At 44.9% G+C, this 15,000-nt stretch overlaps 1 protein-coding gene across 5 annotated transcripts; it reads right to left on the bottom strand.

The window, feature by feature from the left end:
- Nucleotides 1-527: 527 nt before the first annotated feature.
- On the bottom strand, nucleotides 528-13,726 carry spint2 (serine peptidase inhibitor, Kunitz type, 2). 5 transcript variants are annotated; one of them, XM_078244581.1, is made up of 10 exons: nucleotides 13,230-13,726; nucleotides 9,977-10,147; nucleotides 9,021-9,098; nucleotides 8,484-8,552; nucleotides 8,166-8,327; nucleotides 7,526-7,576; nucleotides 3,376-3,543; nucleotides 3,000-3,044; nucleotides 2,650-2,758; nucleotides 528-2,176 (listed from the first exon to the last, which is right to left on the bottom strand). In XM_078244581.1, the coding sequence occupies exons 1-10, from the start codon at nucleotides 13,672-13,674 to the stop codon at nucleotides 2,089-2,091; spliced, it is 1,386 nt and encodes a 461-aa protein (XP_078100707.1). In that variant the 5' UTR covers nucleotides 13,675-13,726; the 3' UTR covers nucleotides 528-2,088. The 5 variants fall into 5 exon arrangements, 4 of the variants coding, with proteins under 4 accessions (XP_078100707.1, XP_078100708.1, XP_078100709.1 ...); XM_078244582.1 differs by having other exon boundaries at nucleotides 8,484-8,507; nucleotides 13,230-13,725; XR_013501131.1 differs by having other exon boundaries at nucleotides 2,085-2,176; nucleotides 2,590-2,758.
- Nucleotides 13,727-15,000: the final 1,274 nt, after the last annotated feature.

Raw genomic sequence — 15,000 nt, 5'->3', positions numbered from 1 at the left:
ACACATATATACACATTATATATATACATATACACATACATATATATATATACACACACATATATACATATATGTGTATATATATGTATACATACACATATATATACATACACACATATATGTAAGTGTATATATACACACACATTATATATATATATATATATATATATATATATATATATATATATATATATATATATATATATATATATATATATATATATATATATATATACATACACACACATATATACACATATATATATATACACACACACACACACGGTCTATTATATGTATCTGTACATTTTAATATGAAGCTTTGAACAATAAAGTATTTTTTGGGAAGATGTCAGCACGTTTAGTTCCGAAAATATCTACTCAGAGTTCTCCCAGTCTGGGTTATGAAAGAGATGGTTCCGTTTACCTGACGAAATATACTACATCAGACAGACACGTAGACAGACCGAGAGACAGACAGAGAGAGACAGACCGTCAGATGATAAGTCTAACATTAAAACAATTAAAAAGGTGTAATATTTTATTGAGACAGTTTTAGATCCATCTAACCCCATCATTACATCATATTAAATCATCATCAGAATATTAAACACAGCTGTTCAAATCTATCAAAGATCAATAAAACACCATCAAACTGAAATTTAAACTTTGATCAGAATCTGAAACCCAAACAACCAGCCAGCTGTTGGATCCCTTTAACCCTAAAATAACAGCTGTATTGACTAAGGTTTCCTGACTCTATGAGCTCTTCATCTCAATGATACCATATCGATTATTAAAATCATCAGGGATCCTTAAAGAGGCTCTGAGAAACTACAAAATAATAGCCTAACGCGCAGCTGCAGGTTTCTGACTGGGGGGGGGGTGTGTGTGTGGTAGTATGTGTATGTGTGTGTGTGGTAGTATATGTGTGTGGTAGTATGTGTGTGGTAGTATGTGTGTGTGTGTTTCTGACTGAGCGGGTCCTCCCCTTTAATCAATCAATAAATCAGTAATGCATTAAATATCTGAAAGATGTAGTTTTCAGCCTGCAGGGGGAGCCAACGTGTCATGTTGCATTCTGGGAAACGAAGGCTCCATGTCTTGGCTGCTTCAAAGCTCTGATGTCTATTTTAAATATTTGTTTTTAAATGTACCCTCGCTGATTTTAATATCCTCTCTCTGGCAGCATAAAAATTATTAAAAAACACATCTAACTGTCCGACCCAGAACATAAGTCACCATGAGATCATAAACATAACATTATAAAGTTCACAAGAATGAAACAGACTTCCACACTAAAAGTAATCACAGCTTTTAACTTAAGAAATGATTTCTAATGACAGTTTAAAAGTAACTTAATTCTTCCCTAACTCATAACCAGAGCCCAACAGAATCTGCCCATCTTACTACAGTTTTCAGCGCTGATCCAGAATTTAAATCTGCAGAACTTAGCGCGACTTTTACCATTTGCTGTGGAGATGTTTTAACATTATGACTTTAGATTTAGTCAGTGTGCCGATGCAATAGCAGCGTGCATCGGCACAATAACTAGTATTTGTCATACATAATATTCTTGTTTTTCATGTTCGGCCACATTTTTTGTCACACTACTAGTCATGCAGCTTTGCCAACACCTGCACAAACAATACATCAAAACATGCGGAGTGATCAGGAATGGTGTGCTATGACTTTTCTAGCAGTTTTCAGGAAAATCGCAAAAACTGTGCTACATTTCCCATTGACTTTAATAGGAAATCTGCAGTACTTAGTGTACCGTTTGTCTGTCTGGTGTAGGAGATGTTTTAACATTCAGAGTTTTATTTTTACGTTTGAAATCTGAGGAAAGTTCTGTGTGGGCAGACTCCGTGTGACCCTGAAAACAGACGTAATAAATGACTTCAAATAACAGTTTATATTTGATAATTGATAATTTGTGTTCCCTAACTTATTGAATCACCGTAGGCAGCGAGTGAAGAAAGAGGAAACATACAACTCTTCTGTCTGCAGAGAGAATCCAGAGTATAGCAGGTTAAAGACCTGGACCCCTGGGGTGAACCCCTAACCCCACAGGGTGGACCTCCCCCTTTAGGCGTTGTCCAGCTTGGGGCTGCCTGGGGGGCTCAGAGACTCCAGAGAAGAATGATCATCTTCAGGAAGCAGCTCCTCCTTATCACTGCAGAGAGACACAAATATCATCGTTACATCAGCGGTGAAATCAGTCATGGAAGGGGGGGGGGGCACACTATGACCGGGGGGGGGGGGGGTCTGGGTTACTGATCTCTAGTTACATGACAGGCCACCGTAGCGGGACACAGGGTGGAGTTTCTGCAAAAGTTGAGTCTGTCTCAACTTTTTGCTGCAGGCCAGCTGTGTGTCCCACCTCGCCACAGCCTAAACACACGGCCCCCAATTCAATATGAAGGGAAAGACCTGCCTTCTGACAGCTGATGCAGGATGTCTGAACGCAGCCTTTAGCAGAAAGGGGGGAGGGACTGAGAAGTTGATGATGTTCAAATTCTTTGGCTAAGTCCTGGGTCTTCACAATCTTACCTACAGCACCTTTAATAAGAGACAGGTGAGTGTTACCTGGCGGAGGACGTGCTGGGTGACAGACTGATGCCTTTATAAGAGACAGGTGAGCGTTACCTGGCGGAGGACGTGCTGCGGGACAGACGGTGGCGTCTCAGCGTGAGAACGGCGAGTGCCGCCAGCAGCAGAGCAGAGACGGCCGCCAGAGTGACGAACAGGAAGACAGCTGAGAAACAAAGAAGAAGGAGATCATGTTAGAGTCATCGACATTTACACAGCTGTCATCAAACACACAGGGGTAACGCTAAACACAGGGGTAACGCTAAACATCTGTCATCAAACACATCATACCCTGGGTATCATTAGACCTGGGTACCATCATACCCTGGGTATCATTCTACAGTAGAGATCCTGAGAGTAGAACCTGACCTGTAGTCAGGTGTTACCATCTGAGAGGAGTAACTGACCTGTAGTCAGGTGTTTGCGAGGGTTTCCATGAGAGTCAAAGGAAGCTGGAGGGAGAACATGGTGGAAAACATTATTCACATGTCAGCAGTGTTGTAATGTATCAAAGTTTGTTGGCACAGTTAGCACAGTGTGGTGCCAGTGTGTTAGCAGTGTGTTAACACAGTGTGGTGCCAGTGTGTTAGCAGCTGTATGTTAGCTGTATGTTAGCAGTGCATTAGCAGTGTGTTAGCATAGTGTGGTGCCAGTAGGGTTAGCAGCTGTATGTTAGCAGTGCGTTAGCATAGTGTGGTGCCAGTGTGTTAGCAGTGTGGTGCCAGTGTGTTAGCAGCTGTATGTTAGCAGTGCGTTAGCACTGTGTAGGCAGTATTTCTTTACCGTCTCTGCTACAGCGGCTCAGGCACTCCTCCGCGCTGCCGTAGCGGTTGTTGTTGCCGCGACAACCTCCGTACATGAAGGTCTGGCAGGAGGCGGTGCTGGCGTCGTAGTAGAACATGGGGAAGGCAGCACGGCAGGGGCCGGGGTCAGAGGTCACCATGCAGCCATCTACACACAGACAAACTTCACTTACTGCTGGTTTATGGTATGTATAATATAAATTAAAGCTGCAAGCAGCGATGGACGGGCCCTTGCACGTCTGCACGTGTAGGGGTTACTGGTAGACGCCGCTCCTTGCGAGTGCATTTGGCGGCACTCAGATACTGCAAACCATCACCAATGAAAAAGGAACTCTCTGCTGAGTTCAATGATACCTCACACAAGACAGTTCATTAGCTGTGAAAGGGGGCGTGGCTAAAGCATAGGGGGGTGGGCCAGACATCACCAATCAAAAAAGGAAGTCTGAGTTCAATGATACCTCACCCAAGACTACCTTAAACGGTTAAAATGTTATGAAAGGGGGTGGTCTGAGTAAGTGGGCGTGGTTATATTATAGGGGGCGGCTCAGTATCACATGTAGACCACACATTACAAGTTTCATGTAAATCGGATGAAGTTTGTCATATAAGGCTGATTTCCTGTTGCCAGGGGGGGGGGCGCTATGACCAAAAGTCAATATTGTCCTGTAGATGTCCTCAGGCCTGGACTGTTATTGATTGTGGAAAATTTCAAGCAGATATGACAGTGTACACTGTAGTTACAGCCACTTTCTCGTTTATCGCTAAACACTCAAAACGGCCGCCACGCCCACTCCGTTTGATGAAAAGTTTCTCTTTTAATAACTTTATCTTTAAAAAGGTGTTGAGATGGTACGGACCACATTTCAAGTCCGCCGGATGAAATCTCTAGCAGGAGTTTGTTAAAGTCTAGCACCTTGACTTTTAGGCCTACTTCCTGTTGCCACTAGGGGGCGCTATGACTTTAAGTAAATATCAGCCTTGATTTGTCCTCAAGTTTGGACTCTTATGAATCCTGAAAAGTTATGAGATAATGTACAGTCAAGTTACACCCACTTCCTGTTTTGATGGCGAAACGCACAAAATGGCCGCCACGCCCACGCCCTATGACGAAACATTTTTCTTTTAACAACTTTTCATCTTTAACGTCTTAAGATGGCACAGACTGAATTTGAAGTTGATCAGATGAAATCTCTAGGAGGAGTTCGCTAAAGTACGACAGGTAGAAACGGCCAAAATCACACCATTTCCATTGCTGAAGCTGTGGTCTTAGGTGCATCAAGGGGCGGTAACCCACGAACACCGTGGTGGACACTGGTGGTCAGGGAAGCCGTCCGACTGAAGGAGGAGTCTTTCTGGGATATGTTATCCCAGACGACTCTGGAGGCAGTTGCAAGGTACCGAAGGGCTGCAGCCTCTACCGTGAAAGAGGCAAAGCAGCGGGTGTGGGAGAAGTTCGGAGAAGACATGGAGAAGGACTTTCGGTCGGCACCAAGGTGCTTCTGGAAAACCGTTCGCCACCTCAGGAGGGGGAAGCGGGGAAGTGAGGAACCATCCAAGCTGTGTACAGTAAGGATGGGACGCTGTTGACCTCAACTGAGGAGGTAATAGGGCGGTGGAAGGAGCACTTTGAGGAACTCCTAAATCCGACTAATACGCCCTCTATGGTAGAGGCAGAGCTGGAGGATGAGGGGGGATTGTCGTTAATTTCCCTGGTGGAGGTTGCTGAGGTAGTTAAACAACTCCACAGTGGCAAAGCCCCAGGAATTGATGAGATCCGTCCAGAAATGCTTAAGGCTCTGGGTTGTCTTGGTTGACACGCCTCTTCAACATTGCGTGGAAGTCTGGGACGGTGCCTAAGGAGTGGCAGACCGGGGTGGTGGTTCCCCTTTTTAAAAAGGGAGAACCAGAGGGTGTGTGCCAATTACAGGGGTATCACACTTCACAGCCTCCCCGGTAAAGTCTACTCCAAGGTGCTGGAAAGGAGGATTCGGTCGATAGTCGAATCTGAGGTTGAAGAGGAACAATGCGGATTCCGTCCTGGTCATGGAACAACGGACCAGATCTTTACTCTCGCAAGGATCCTGGAGGGAGCCTGGGAGTATGCCCAACCGGTCTACATGTGTTTTGTGGATCTGGAGAAGGCGTATGACCGGGTGCCCCGGGAGATACTGTGGGAGGTGCTGCGGGAGTATGGGGTGAGGGGGTCCCTTCTCAGGGCCATCCAATCTCTGTACGACCAAAGCGAGAGCTGTGTCCGGGTTCTCGGCAGTAAGTCGGACTCGTTTCAGGTGAGAGTTGGCCTGCGCCAGGGCTGCGCTTTGTCACCAATCCTGTTTGTAGTATTTATGGACAGGATATCGAGGCGTAATCAGGGTGGAGAGGGGTTGCAGTTCGGTGGGCTGGGGATCTCGTCGCTGCTTTTTGCAGATGTGGTCCTGATGGCATCATCGGCCTGTGACCTTCAGCACTCACTGGATCGGTTCGCAACCGAGTGTGAAGCGGCTGGGATGAGGATCAGCACCTCTAAATCGGATGCCATGGTTCTCAGCAGGAAACCGATGGAGTGCCTTCTCCAGGTAGGGAATGAGTCCTTACCCCAAGTGAAGGAGTTCAAGTACCTTGGGGTCTTGTTTGCGAGTGAGGGGACAATGGAGCGGGAGATTGGTCGGAGAATCGGCACAGCGGGTGCGGGATTACATTCAATTTATCGCACCGTTGTGACGAAAAGAGAGCTGAGCTAGAAGGCAAAGCTCTCAATCTACCGGTCAGTTTTGGTTCCTACCCTCACCTATGGTCATGAAGGCTGGGTCATGACCGAAAGAACAAGATCCAGGGTACAAGCGGCCAAAATGGGTTTCCTCAGGAGGGTAGCTGGCGTCTCCCTTAGAGATAGGGTGAGAAGCTCAGTTATCCGTGAGGAGCTCAGAGTAGAGCCGCTGCTCCTTCGCGTCGAAAGGAGCCAGTTGAGGTGGTTCGGGCATCTGGTAAGGATGCCCCCTGGGCGCCTCCCTAGGGAGGTGTTCCAGGCACGGCCAGCTGGGAGGAGGCCCCGGGGAAGACCCAGGACTAGGTGGAAGGATTATATCTCCAACCTGGCCTGGGAACGCCTCGGGATCGGAGCTGGTTAATGTGGCTTGGGAAAGGGAAGTTTGGGGTCCCCTGCTGGAGCTGCTACCCCCGCGACCCGACCCCGGATAAGCGGACGAAGATGGATGGATGGATTAGATTATATAGTGTTACAGCAGCAAATATAAGCCTCGAAGACAGACCATACAAGATATAACAAATAGGACAGAATACAACAACTATTCAAAACAAGCAGAACAATATACAAAGGGGAAGAAGCTACATGCTCAGTAGCTAGGTAAGGACTACATGCTCAGTAGCTAGGTAAGGACTACATGAGCTAGCTAGCCGTTTCTCCAACATCAGTAGTTCTTCGTCAACTTCAAGGCAGGATTAGCTGGGCGACTTCTCCTAAACGAGGGCACACTTCCACCTTTGTGTGGAATACCTGCAGAACAGGGACTTCTTTTGGAGATTATGGTGAACTAGTGTGTGTTGTAGCAGTGTTTTTCCATTGAAAACAAGCTAGCATGCTAACGGTTAGCCCCCTAGCCCCCTCGTCTCAGCTAGTGACGTAGAAAGCTGTGCAGATGTTGACCAGCTGACCCGGAGACTGAAGGCAGGACACATTCAGAAACTGTATCTCACTCAGAACAGCATGGAGGGTTATCAACGTCTGTATGAAGCACCAGAGACACAAAATAACTCCCCAAATCCCAGAAAGAGAGATATTTTCATAATATGGGCACTTTAATAAACACTGTCTGGATGTGATTCTTATTTCACATCGTGGCTCTCAGGGACCCTGAGCCTGACACCCAGGGATAACCCTTATAATAAGATAAAGCTTCAGAATAACCCTTCTCACTCACTCTTTATTCATTTATTCATGTCTTTTCTTTACTTTGAAATCACAAGCATTTCTATTTAATTGTTGTGTGTGTATTCCTGATATGAACATATATTATGACTACTACTGGTTTTATTTTCTCTGCACCATCAGGACAAACACTGTGGTATGTTTCTACCACATAGATACTAGCTATTTCTTTAGGATTTCATACCTTTGTATTCTGCATCATCATCAGCGTCTTTCTTGGAGGGAAGCACTTTGACTGCAGGAAGAGACACAACTTTAATAAACTGTGACTTTGTTTGTTTCACCCTGGACTCTCTGTCTCCATGTTTGTGTGTCTGATGGAACAACAATCTCTGAAACTGGTCCAGTATTAAACCAGAACCAAGCTGTAATGTTACCCTACAGAACTAATGTTCAGCAGCAGTTAGTAACAAGCTGTAATGTTACCCTACAGGACTAATGTTCAGCAGCAGTTAGAGTCACTAAAAGTTCTGTTGTTGCTGCTGACAGACTCAGATTATTATTCTAAGTGTCTGACAACATAATGGGATGGATCCCTACAGAGATAGACCTTTTAGTTAAAGAGTAGGATCCTTTTAGTTTAACATGAAACAGCCCCGAAATCACCATCACCAAACTACACCAGACTCCATGTAAATAATCAGGACTTTTATAATCGTAAAACACACTTCATTCAAAGTGGACAGAAACTAAATAAAACTACCAAAAGCCGTCTTGGTTCATCTTTCCACTGTTCCAACAATCACCACTCTGGTTTGGTTGAAATAAACCCTTAATTCACCTATCGATCGATAGATTAGATAGATATAGTATACGTGTCTGACCTGTGCAGGAGTTGATGCAGTCCTCCTCGGTGAAGTAGTTGTTCCTGTTTCCTCGGCAGCCTCCGTACATGAAGGTCTGACAGCTTCCTGTCTTGCTGTTGTAGTACCAGTGCTGAAACGCTGCTCTGCAATGACCGCCATCAGGCTCCGCCCCACAGCGCTCTGATTGGACAAAAACTCGGTCATTTGATGGCATTAGGAACATGGTCTGTGTTGGCATCATGATTTAAAGCTTCACGCTGAGTCATGATTTAGGAATAAAGTGATGCATATGAACCAGAATTAAATGCAGAGATGGAGAGAAAAGTTTAAACATACCAGCGAAGTCATTGGCAGCCTTGTCTGTGGAGAGAAGAACAAGTTCAGCTTTCTGAAGGTCAGAGCTGCCTAATAGACATAAAAAAAACCTCTTTAATCTGCATAGATCTGCCATATTACAGACTGTTCACAGTAGTAATATCAGCTAGAGACATGAAGTCTGTAACTTCCTGTTGTCATCTGACCTAAATCTCTGTTTCTAATCGGTCTCTGGGTTTGTCCTGCCCAGCAGTCAACATACAGCATCTTAATATCATACCCTCTGCTATGCTTTTATTGTGAAGGGTCGACACAGAGGAGCCAGCGTTATATTTAAGCTGGGCTTTTATTGTGAAGGGTCGACACAGAGGAGCCAGCGTTATATTTAAGCTGGGCTTTTATTGTGAACAGAATTTTAAACTAATTAAATGAAAAGTAAAGATTAAAGGCTCTGAGGAAAACCTGGATTCATCAGGATGATCTGAAACATGATTATATTTACAGAGAATCTGGGTGAGATAGATAGATAATTATTGAGTTGTGGTTATGACGTCTTACTGGAGTCGACGGGAGCCAGGCGCCGAGCTTTGGGAGGAAGATCAGGAGCTGGAGTCGATTCATCGGGAAGAACTGAACCTGAACATACACAGAGACAGAGACAGAGACACACAGACACTTTATTTAAGTCCACTTTAAGGGAATAATTAACAGGGACATAAATATTAAGGATACAGTTAAATACATATACAAAAATCACACACACAGCTCAGTTATTCTGGTATTCGATCTACAGGTCAAAAAAAGTGTGTCTGGTTAAACCAGTTCTACCACTGTTCCTGAGTATATCACAGCTGATCTCCTACCACTGATCCTGAGTAGAACAGAGCTGCATGCTGCTCCTTCTACTCCTTGTTTCCTGAGTTATAGAGCTTTTAAAAAGGCTGTTTTTTAAAACAGTCTGGTGAACATGAAACATTACATTCAAAACAGCCGTCCATAAACTGGTTTGGTGAGAGATTACACCGCAGGTCCTACAGAACAGGGAGTGCTGTTGGTTTAAGTCCTGCCACTCCCAGCAGGTTTCACCTTACACACAGACACTTTGAACTTCCGGTCTGTAAATAAGTGTGACGATGTCAGAGAGGGTACTCTGAGAGAACATGGGAGGAGGGTTAAGTGTGTTCAGGTGTTTGTCTTCAGGATCAGAGTTCACAAAACCGGTCTGACCACACACACACACACACACACACACACACACACACACACACACACACACACACACACACACACACACACACACACACACACACACACACACACACACACACACACACACACACACACACACACACACACACACACACACACACACACACACACGGTGATTTGGTTATGGAAATGTGTCGTCTGCATAATATGGACATTTGTTGTTCCATAAACCTGTGTGTTACCCCTGTGTGTGTTTGTTACCTCTGTATGTGTGTTACCCGTGTGTGTGCGCGTGTGTGTGTTACCTGTGACTCCGCTGCAGCTGGCCTCACACTCCTCCCTGGTGTTGAAGTGGTTGTCGTTGGCGTCACAGCCGCCGTAGGTGAAGCTGCGGCAGCTCTGATTGGTCACATCATAGTAGAACTTGGGGAAGGCCGCACGGCACGAACCCACCTTCATCGGCAGCCGACAACGGACTGAAAGAGACAAACACACACAAACATCAGAGACACACACATCAGAGAGACACACACACTTTTAACAGTGTGTATTCTGTATCGGTACTACACATTAATGTAAAACCTAGATGATATCTGGAGGTTTCCGAGGGCACTTGAAGCAGCTTCATTTCCCGGAGAAAGAAAAGAGACGGAGGGACTGAGGAGACAGTTCACAGCTTGTGTTCAGACCGATAGACAGGCAGGCTGACTCTTCTGGACATTGTGACACTGACACTGTAGATCAGTTTAACCACTCTGACCCTCTGGATTAAGGAGTTTTTAAAGGACAGACCTCAGCATGTGAGGGTAAATGGGTTTAAGTCCACCAACACTATTTTAAACACCAGAGTGCCTCAGGGCTGTGTGTTGTCACCTGTCCTATTCTCCATCTCAATGAGATCACCTGCAGCAGCAACAGACTCAAGCATATGAATCTGTCCTAGTGTCTCCTCTGGGACAGGACACTGAGGTCTTTGAGTTGGAGACAGAACAAGACATGTGGTGACGTCATCTTGGGGAACTCTGATCTATATTTTAGAGCCAGAACGAGTCATCCATTCATCCAGAACAATAACCAACTGTGAGATAATCTTTATAGATGCAGCTGTAATGTTTACCTTCAGTTACACACACACACACAACCTGTACAGGTGGCTGTGATGTCAGCAGACTGCCAAGGCAAAACAACTGTCAGTCATCTTGAATCATCGCTTAGTGGCTTCTCAGCATCATAACTTTAGATAGATTCATCCATCCAGAAGGAAAGTTTAGAACAATTATGTACAATAAACTACGGCACACGTGTACCACCGGGATACATTGGTACAGATCGGACAATATACAGGACACTTCATTACAGACGCAATACTCCACACAGCTCCACCCGCCTGCTACTGAGACCAGCACCTCACAGCACCTCTCAGCACCTCAGCCTGCTACTGAGACCAGCACCTCTCAGCACCTCAGCCTGCTACTGAGACCAGCACCTCTCAGCACCTCAGCCTGCTACTGAGACCAGCACCTCTCAGCACCTCAGCCTGCTACTGAGACCAGCGGTGCTGCTCGATGCCTCTGGCTGGTAAAGGGACATCATCACCGGGGAACGTTGAACGAGTGCTGGTGGAAAGCTAATGCTAGCCGGCCACCTGTTCCATCAATCCTGCTTGCAAGTGTCCGCTCATTAGACAACAAACTGGACTACGTCCAACTTCAACCAAACTCCCAACAGGAGTTCAGAGACTGCTGTGTTTCTGTTGTTGTGGAAACATGGCTGAACAACAGTGTACCCGACTATCCAACTAGCTAGCAGGCCTACTGCTCTACGCCGGGTAAGACTAGCTAGTGGAGGAGGGCTGTGTTAACACGGACTGGAGCTTGGATCCAGCTACCTGCTAACTGCTGGTGGAGTTTGTGACTACGCTACCTCAGAATAATAAGGTTCTATCTGCGTTCAGATCAGTTTGGAGATATTGACGTTTAAAGTTTTAGCATTGCAAATAGCAAAACTGACAAATGGAGCACATTTCTTTATAGCAGCAGACTTACATACACTATGAATGTATTCTACATCTCAGATACCAACATCCTACATGAGTTGTAAATTAGGGTTTCTGCAACAGGTCAATAGCAGATAGAACCTTCAGTTCTAAAAACTAACCGCCGTCTTGGAATTATAAGGTTCTATCTTCAAAAACAGAAAATAATCCTAATGTACCTATACAAACTGTTGGACTGTTCAATTGATATAATAAAAAGTGTCTTTATTGGTTAAGAAGTTAAATCATCATGCATTCATGCTCTTACTGCTATAACAATATTTTTCCAGTGCGTCATTTTCCCTTTCATCTTCTTATTTAAGAAGTTAAATGTAATGCATGGTCTGATGCAGGTCAGCTCCTTCAGTTCATTAAAGTCTTTTCAGTAGAGTTCGATGGATATTTAAAAATCTCTCTTTATTTTGATAGTTTATCAAATCATTTTTAAACAATTTAAAACGTAAAAACGTGCCATACAACATTAGCTAGCGTTAGCTAGCAGTAACTAGTCTTAGAATATGATGCAAATCAAGTTGGATGTGACGTTTGGCAAGGAAATGATTGGATATGACTGAATTTCCATTTGTAGTTGTATTATAGCGTTTGGATTTTGCTGAGGACAACTTTTAGACTTAGGTCATGTTAGCTAATGCTAGCTGACGTTAGCTAACGTTAACTAGCGCTAGACAACCTGGCACCATAAAGACACAGTATTTGATTGGTCCTTCTGTAAATATTCTAAAAGATGATTGGACCACAGACAGAACCTTATTATTCTAGGGTAGCGACTAGTAAATGCCGACCAGTCTACATCCCACACTAATGTTTATACTCGCTGATACAGCCCACCATATCTAATGCTAGCAGCTAGCTATTGGCTAGCTGAACTTTACGGAGCCTGTAACGTGTGTGCACTAAATGTAGCCCGTCTCATATGTCGTTTTCATACATTTTAATTGTGTAACCATTAGATCCACGGTGAAACGTTGTTTCATGTATATGGTTGAAATGACAATAATACACACTGGAGTTGAGTATGTCTGTCTCTCTGTCTGTCTGTCTGTCTGTGTCTGTCTCTCTGTCTGTAAACGGTAGGTGTGGCTTGGAGTAGACTCTAAAGCAGCGAAGCAAATGCATTCTGGGCGTTGGAGTCTTTCATCCACATGAGCCTAAAACACATTGCCTGTCTTATCTCGGCCTAGAAGACACCAACTTCTAAATTAATGTCACATTTCTACGACATCAGAGACCCAATTTAAAGATCTATTCATCTTTCAATGGTGAAATCTCCCTTTAATGTTAATAACTCATCCCAGAGGATCAAACCTGCATGTTACTATGGAAACACTATCAAATATATCTAGACAACTTTATTTAAACATGTTTCAGTGAGTTAATGAGGAATCATGACCTCCTGCAGGATATTTCTTCTTTCCTGCTCTTCTGGTTTATAATTAATACACTAATTAATAATAATAATAATAATAATAATAATAATAATAATAATAATAATACAGTCTTACTGTTGTCGGTCTGGTTGGTTTCTCCCAGCAGCCCCAGCGGTACGACGCGCAGTTCCTCCCCGCCCTCCTGGTTCTTTGTCTCGGCGTCGGTCGGAACCTTCTTGCGGTAAATCTTGAACTGCGTGCTGGGTCGATACACGCACATGTCCCGGCCCTGCCGCACGCACTGGACCAGCATGCACTGCGGCCGTCCGTCCATGGGGAAGCCGAGCAGCGCCAGGTCGCAGCCCGCGGTCTGACAGCAGGCCTCGCGGCACAGCCGCGGGTCCGATCCCTCCACGGTGTTGTTGTGGCCCGGCAGCAGCATGGAGACCAGGGACACCGGGTCCAGAGCCTGGTCCGGGTCCACATCCGGGTCCCAGGCGCAGTCCAGAGCCAGAGCCGGCCCGGGAGCGAACAGGAGGCAGAGTAACAGCAAAGGGACGCGCTGCATCATCTTCGACATCAGATAGAAGAGTGATCGCTGCAGAGAACAGGAAATAAAAGTACTTCCTGCTTCTGGTGGCGCACTTATATTCACCTGAGCGACAGGTGAGGCCACGCCCCCCGCCCCGCCTGCGTCATGACGTCACACAGGACCCTCGAACAGCACGTTACGGCCTGATGATGTCAGCTGTTGTGTGTGTGTGTGTGTGTGTGTGTGTGTGTGTGTGTGTGTGTGTGTGTGTATGTAGTTGTGTGTGTGTGTGTGTGTGTGTGTGTGTGTGTGTGTGGTTGTGTGTGTGTGTGTGTGTGTGTGTATGTGTGTGTGTGTGTGTGTGTGTGTGTGTGTGTGTGTGTGTAGTAGTAGTAGTATCTGTGAGGTTATGAAGTCTGTGTGTATCTGAGAGGTTATGAAGTCTGTGTGTATCTGAGAGGTTATGAAGTCTGTGTGTATCTGTGAGGTTATGAAGTCTGTGTGTATCTGTGAGGTTATGAAGTCTGTGTGTATCTGAGAGGTTATGAAGTCTGTGTGTATCTGAGAGGTTATGAAGTCTGTGTGTATCTGAGAGGTTATGAAGTCTGTGTGTATCTGTGAGGTTATGAAGTCTGTGTGTATCTGTGAGGTTATGAAGTCTGTGTGTATCTGAGAGGAGGCTGCTGTTCTCATCTGTATATGGACATTTGCTACTATTCCAAATGACTGAAATATCAATCTTTGGGAGATCTCATTCACCAACTTGGATACAAATGTAAATGAATAATTCTGGTATTTGGAAGTCTGGGACACGTCCACAAGAATGTGGGATCCAGCTACGGGGGGGGGGCTGCAAAACAAGGAGGCTAAAAGACTTGCAGAATGATCATCATCATCATAGGGAGCAGATATGGAGACGGAGAGGTTTTGTTTACCCTTAATGTGTGGAGTATTATAAATGAAAGACTTATAAAGTATGTGAGTAGTAGTAGTAGTAGTAGTAGTAGTAGTAGTAGTAGTAGGTAAACCTGTCACCTCGTCAGTAACTCTTCTCATAAGATCTGGTATGTTTTCTTCTGATGCCTTTTAGATCCAAATAAAAGAATTCAAATGTGTGTCTGTGTGTGTGTGTCTGTCTGTGTATCTGTGTGTCTGTGTCTGTGTGTGTGTGTGTGTGTCTGTGTGTGTGTCTGTCTGTGTATCTGTGTGTGTGTGTGTCTGTATATCTGTCTGTGTGTGTATCTGTGTGTGTGTGTGTGTGTCTGTGTGTGTGTCTGTCTGTGTATCTGTGTGTGTGTGTCTGTATATCTGTCTGTGTGTGTATCTGTGTGTGTGTGTGTGTGTCTGTGTGTGTGTATGTGTCTGTGTGTGTGT

The sequence above is a fragment of the Sander vitreus genome, unplaced genomic scaffold (assembly GCF_031162955.1).
Source record: "Sander vitreus isolate 19-12246 unplaced genomic scaffold, sanVit1 ctg262_0, whole genome shotgun sequence".
NCBI lineage: Eukaryota > Metazoa > Chordata > Actinopteri > Perciformes > Percidae > Sander > Sander vitreus.
The sequence above is the reverse complement of the archived record's forward strand: the minus strand, read 5'-3'. Positions and strand labels throughout refer to the sequence as shown.